This window comes from Ananas comosus, linkage group 11, assembly GCF_001540865.1.
Source record: "Ananas comosus cultivar F153 linkage group 11, ASM154086v1, whole genome shotgun sequence".
NCBI classification, from domain to species: Eukaryota; Viridiplantae; Streptophyta; class Magnoliopsida; order Poales; family Bromeliaceae; genus Ananas; species Ananas comosus.
In genome coordinates, this window is record NC_033631.1 from 7964623 (window position 1) to 7971002 (window position 6380).

Genomic DNA, 6380 nt, shown 5'->3' on the forward strand with positions numbered 1-6380 from the left:
TGTATTTTAAAGCCATCCTCTGCCAGTAAGACACGTGACCGCGGCAAGGGCGTTATGAATTAGATAGGCCGTGGCTAGTTGGTCTAGAGGGTACCCATTTTGTATGAACAACACGATGTATATTTTGGGGTTAATATGTTATAAACTCTAAGATGTGGAATTGTAATAGTTTCAATTAAAAGTCTAGTTACTCTGATGCTTTATTGTACCTATATCTCGTATGTTTTATAAGTTGGTGTATGTTTAAGAGCCATCCATGAGGTGTTTTAGGAGCATATATTAGTGGGTGTAGTGGAAAATATGTGTTGAGTTGGATTTTCTTGACCCTCGAGTTTTCTTCTTCTATTTAAACCTTTGTTTGTAAGCTTGTAATCCATGAAGTTTTGAATGAAATTATTTGTTTCTTTCACTACATTATTGTAGCAAATTTTATTAGCGAGCATTAATCTATTTAAAAAAGCTACTTCCACCCTAAAAAACAAGGCTTAACATAGGCTATGCAAGCAAAATCATGCAAAAACTCTTCAGCTTGTGAAGAGTTTATTAATAAACTCACCAGGAATTGTAATGTCACCTTAGACAAGAGAAAAGTATCTTCAATGATTAATTGCAAAGGGGCACATGACATGATGAGCACTTATATGCATGAAAAATTTACAACATTTTTGGAGATAATAATCTCACTAAGCTTCAAAACTATATACAAGCATTTGTATGTATCTTTCCTTGCTCCCTGACAGCATCTTCTTTCTCTTTCTCTTTCTCTTTCCTCTGCAAGGATCAACTCCTAATGGTGGGATGTTGGACTTGTTAGTTCCCTCAAGTTCTCAAGCTTCTCTATATAGGAAAATTTCTTGTTAGTCACAGTGTTAGGGGGACTTTTTCATCATCAAATTTCCATTTTCTAGCTTCAACATGTCCTCCAAGTTACCTGATGATTCCTTCTTCTTCGCTTCGGTATCTTGGTCCAAGTGCCAGCCCATGAAGTCCGACAGCGTCATTGAAGCAGGCGCCTCCATTTTGTTTAGCTTCTCGATCTCTTCTTGTGGATCTAGAGCTTTTACGGTACCTGAAATCGTCTCCGAATTTGTTAAGCAAGGCCGCCTCTTTGACTCTCTGAGGGTCGGGTCTCGTGCAAGAGAATCGGCGTAGAGCACATCTTCTATTCGGGATATTACGGTGAAAGCTAAACTCTCGAGAATCCTTGAATAGCCCTCCAAAATGGAGTATCCAACATCCTAAAAGAAAACAAGCAATAGAACCGGCATAAACGAATGCAAGAAAATTCCATCACGAAAACATGTCATTTGCATCACTTTAAAATCATGCTACGACAACTCAATACCCTGCATCAGGGACTCAAAGCTGTGCATAATGATCGTGTAGTAGAGGAGCGGTTTTGTCAAAAGTGAGCTATGAAAGAATACATTTTAGAAAGAAAAAAAGTGGACTCTTTGCGCATGAAATACCCTGTTGACAAAATAAATTAGCATTGGAGAAAGAATGCTCGTCCATACCTTGTTGTATTGGATCTTGCTTATGTCGAGGGCCGACTGAGGAATACCAGGGAACCTGTGCTTGAGGATGAGCAAGATAGTCTCTGCTCTCTCTTCGAACTGCTCCCTCTTCTCTAAGCTGACGGCTGAGCCCCATGGGGATTTGGCATCTTTGTTATGCATCTTCCTCCTCCAAATGATGATAGACGCCTCTATTTTATTCTTGAGATCTAGGATCTTGTGCTCCGTCGACAAGTCTATTGACGATAGGAACTCCTCAGGATCGAAAACATCGACTGTTATACTTCGGTATAATGAATCACCAAGACTGGCCCTTCCGTTCTATCACATGAACAATAAGTCAATATCAATACAATACAGCATAAACTGAGAGAAAAAAAAAAGGTACTTAGCTCTCGTCGTAAGTTATGACGGGTATAGATGGACGACAATGAACAAAATGCTTGCCATAGCATCAATGAACATGTAAGCTCACCTTCGTTAGGAGTGCAGTAAAATCAAGGGAAATATCTTTGGACCCCCTGAACTTTTAAGCTGATTACCAAATGCCATTTTAAAAGCTTGATTTCAATATAATCATTTTCATCGACCACATGCTTATTATTTCTATCAAATTATATGTAACAAATATAAACTTGTAAATATCATGTGACATTAGAGAGCTCCGAACTTATGCCTGCTCTTTTAATGCCTGGATAACTCTACGAGAATTAAACCAAATTGCTTCATGCTATTGACTTCTATTAAAAATTCAAGAGATGGTTAATTGAAATGGTCAAATTGATCATACTATTTATTTAGATATAGAAAATGTAGATGGTCATTGATAATTGGCCAAAATCTCAAGGTGGGGTCATCACAAAAAATATGGCAAAGTTTCTGCTTGATAAGAAGACAAAAGATAGAATAAACAAGATTGCAGATATAGCATAGTTTCATATTTGAATCCTTATCCGAGAGTAGCTTAGGTACAATTAACATGTCAATAGGTCGTCTATGTCTCGTTTATGCAATGTTGGTTTAAACAAGAAATTGCAGCAGATAAGATAAGCACTGTTGCCAGATCTTTTTAAAGGCTCTACCTTAGGAAGGGATTCGATATAGGCTTCTGGAATCTCCATTTCCATGAGAACATTAGCATTTATAGCCATGGCCGCCTTAAGCACTTGGTTGACCAGCTCCTTCTGATACTGAAGCCATTTTGTTGACACTTCAGATAGCCCGTTTGGAGGAACTTTAACAGTCGGTAGCCACCACTTGTCATCCTTCCTCTGTGCATTACCCTTCTCGGATTCGTCAGCATCTCTCGACAAATACCAGAACTCATTATGGTCCTTGAAATTGTCGAGGTATTCCTGTTCAATTACCCAAAAAAATGTCAATATAGATAAGAACTGTTAAATAAAATTAGGAGTAAATAGTAGAGATAGTCCCTGAACTTGTGGTAAATTGCAATTCAATCCCTAATCTTTTGTGTACCCAAATCAATTCTTGGCTTGCCTAGTTTCCTATTGTCATCTTTGGATTTGTTTAGGGCTCCAATTTCCAAATGATTATCATTTATTACTTTGTGTGCAATGCTCCCAGAAAGGGTTTGAATAATCAAAAACGAACCAGAGATGACAGTGCAAAAAAATAGGTATTTACTTGTGAGGTTTAGGGAGAAAACTTTAATTTGTTAAATGTTCAGGGCTACGAGTACAATTTACCCCAAGTTTAGCAATGAGTACAACATATACTTGTAGCAGTCCTTACAATGAGCATGGCGTCGAGCTTGCGCAAAGCTGGGATATTCATGTGAAGATCTTTCCGTTGCTGAGTTACCATTATCTGTAAAGGAGGAAAGGAGATAGAGGATAGAAAATCTTGAGGATGTAAGTGATTTATAGTAATTAAAATTGCTTGAAGTACACATCAAAATAATTAAAATGAAAATTGAGTTATGGTATGACCTCCATGTTAGTTCCATCCTTAGAAACTTGTTGTGAAGGAACAAATTCTACAATATGATCGGTGACGGATAAAAGCCAATCAATTTCTTTCCGCCATCTTTGTTTCCTCTCTGCCGACATAGGCTCTAATCGCCATTGCTCTCCAAACACAGAAGCTGATTAATCGAAATTAAAAAAAGAAATGTTAGAGCAAAATGAATTAAGAACTGCTAGACTAGCGACAGGATTGCTACGATAATACCGAAAGAAAAGAAAAAAGAACCAACCTTGCCTCTTTAAAAGATAAGAAAATAAAGCTTATAAGGTGAAGCCCATGTGGAAACATTGGCTTTACAAAACAAATCCTTATCAATAATACACCTTATAACCAGAGAAAATCATAATTCTATCCCTTGTGTTGCCTAAAAGTTCTCTATCACTTCCCATAGTATATATATATATATATATATATACACACACACATAGGAGTACTCACTGCATAACAAATGTGTTGCATCTGTACAAAGTGAGGTGTCTACTTGAGACGTGTAAACAAGAGTTCGAACAAATCGTTCATTTGCAAAGCGTTTTACATTTAAGACACGCAACAATGGAAATTTCTTATGCCAAAGAGACTAATTACATCTTAATTTCAAATCGATACGGTAAAATATGTCATTTCGGTAATCACGCCATCTCTCTCTCTCCCCCACGCCAACTTACGCACCAAATTTTGTTTCTTTTGTTTGTTTATTAGAGGGATTTCTGTCCATTCGCCAAAAGAAGAAATTCAAACTTACATAATGGAAGGACAATATGAAGGAAAAATACATGAATTAAAAAAAAAGAAAAAGATTGATAATACCTGCAAGATTGGTGATGGCATTGGACAAAGCCAAAGCCGAGGAAACCCCTTTGCCGGAACCCGACATGTCTTCACCGAGAAGCAGCTTCGCGAACCTCTCCTTCATCAACTCCATATCTACAATGCAATTATCTCTATAATTCTGGCACGAACGAAATCAAAATTCGCTACTTAAAAAATCCCGATCCAACATCAGTCTCAATATCTTACCCGAAGGATGCCCATTGCATCCTCCATCTTTCTTCAGCCTTGATCTCGGCACGTGGTCGGACGATCGGTCGAGCGCGCTGCCTATAATCTGGGCCTCCAAAGGCTTGCCCGGGCTCCTCGATCCTTGGCTTCGCGACAACATCTTATCGTCCACCACCGACGACCCATTGCTTTCTAGAATCAAGCTATGAGCCTTTCGCTCCGAATGCTCAAACATCCCTTTCCCTTGCAGGAACCTTTCTAGGCTATATCCTCTCTTCAGGAACCGAACCATCAAAAACGAACAGTTGCCCAATTCGGATCAAGAGAAGGCAACAATGTCATGCCTCATAAAGAACAAGGCAATACGTCGAACACCTTACGGGCGCCATCGCGAGGGGCCGCAAAAACGCAACCTTTCTTGTTCTACACAATGCAACAGGGTGGAGGAGGATAAGAACCCTACTTGTGAATTGATTCAATGAGAATTTTGAAATGTTTTTTGAAGAGCTCAGAAGAGGGAGAAAGGGATTATCAAAGCTCCCAATTATACAACTAAGGGCGTGATTTTGGGAATTTGGGGGGTTCCCTGTGTTGATTTTAGTAGCTCTAACTCTTTGGAAATTTTGTTGCTTCTTTGTTTCTTTTGGGGGTATATTCTTGTGTGTGAGGAAGATGAAAGGGGATGTGAGGTGCAGGTTGAATAGAAAGTGATCTCTATCTATTTTTGGCATGCGTTTTCTTGCGAGAAATATTTTTAGCATGCTTCAGTTTGGGAAGTTTTGAGGGTGTTAGAAAGCCCGGGAAACGTGGATTCGTGGTAGCTTCTGTAGTGTTTACCGTTGCAGGTAAGCGTTCGTTTTGCCTGCATATTTATTATTTATGAGCAATGCTACAAATATATTCTAAAGCAATGTGTACATTTTACACCCATTTTATTCTAAGATTATTCTTTGTTGCATTAATTTTTTAAAATTTTGTTAAAAATTAATTTATTTTTTATCAATCATAGGATTGCGGGTATGGGCCCGTTTGGCCTGAATTCTGGAAAAGTGATTTATGCGGAATTGATTTTGATTTAGAGAAGTGATTTTGGTTAAAAGCTGTAGAGCGTTTGACTGGATTTAGATAAAAGTTATTTTTCTGAAGTGATTTTGTAAAACTACTGTTTGGCCAAAAAATTTTGATATTTGTATTTAATAATTTTTTTTACTAAATTTTATTTTAAAATAATTTAAAATATGAATTAAGATTTAAAATTTGTACAAAATTTAAAATTTAATATTTTAATTTAAAAAATAATTTTGAAATTTAAAAATTTAAAACTTAAAATTTCAATTTTTAAAGCTAAATATAAATTTTTAATTTAAAATTTAAAATTTAAAATTAAATTTGAAATTTAAAATTTTCAAATTTAAAATTTTAAAATTAAAAAATAAATTCAAAAATTAAAATTTAAAATTAAATTTAAATTTAGACTTTGAATCCAAAATTAAAAATTTAAAAATAAATTTAAATTTAAACTTTGAATCAAAAATTAAAATAAAAATTAAAAGTTTGAGTCCAAAATCAAAATCAGGTTTCAAGAAGCAGGTTTTAGCTGTTTCTAATTTTAGGCTTCGAAAATCAAAATCAAATTTTAAAAACGAGATTGCCAAATGTTCTATTAAGCCGAAAATTACTTTTAAGCCCAGAATCACTTTCAAAAATTAGGCCAAACACCCCCTATAAGATGGACACCCTTTTTTGGGTGTACAAGAAGCATTTTCTTTTTGTATGGGGCAATTTCACTTATGCCCACCTAAAGTTCTGAATTTTTATTGATGCTCTTTCAATTTTTGAAATTTCATCAATAACCCTTCAAATGTTAATATGTTT

General features: G+C 36.0%; 1 protein-coding gene across 2 annotated transcripts; it reads right to left on the reverse strand.

Moving 5' to 3' along the window:
• On the reverse strand, positions 532–5355 carry LOC109716966 (rho guanine nucleotide exchange factor 8-like). Of its 2 annotated transcripts, XM_020242595.1 has the most exons (8): positions 4524–5355; positions 4314–4430; positions 3470–3624; positions 3273–3347; positions 2600–2872; positions 1518–1838; positions 932–1238; positions 532–837 (listed from the first exon to the last, which is right to left on the reverse strand). In XM_020242595.1, exons 1-8 carry the CDS (start codon positions 4795–4797, stop codon positions 788–790), a joined length of 1572 nt encoding a protein of 523 aa, XP_020098184.1. In that variant the 5' UTR covers positions 4798–5355; the 3' UTR covers positions 532–787. The 2 variants fall into 2 exon arrangements, with proteins under 2 accessions (XP_020098184.1, XP_020098183.1); XM_020242594.1 differs by having other exon boundaries at positions 532–1238.

Coding starts and splice junctions, on each gene's coding strand:
- LOC109716966 (XM_020242594.1), bottom strand. CDS start 4,797: ATGGTTCGGTTCCTGAAGAGAGGATATAGCCTAGAAAGGTTCCTGCAA. Junction 4,431..4,523: donor ATGCAATGGGCATCCTTCGG/GTAAGATATTGA, acceptor ATTGCATTGTAG/ATATGGAGTTGATGAAGGAG. Junction 1,239..1,517: donor GCAAGATCCAATACAACAAG/GTATGGACGAGC, acceptor GTTTTCTTTTAG/GATGTTGGATACTCCATTTT.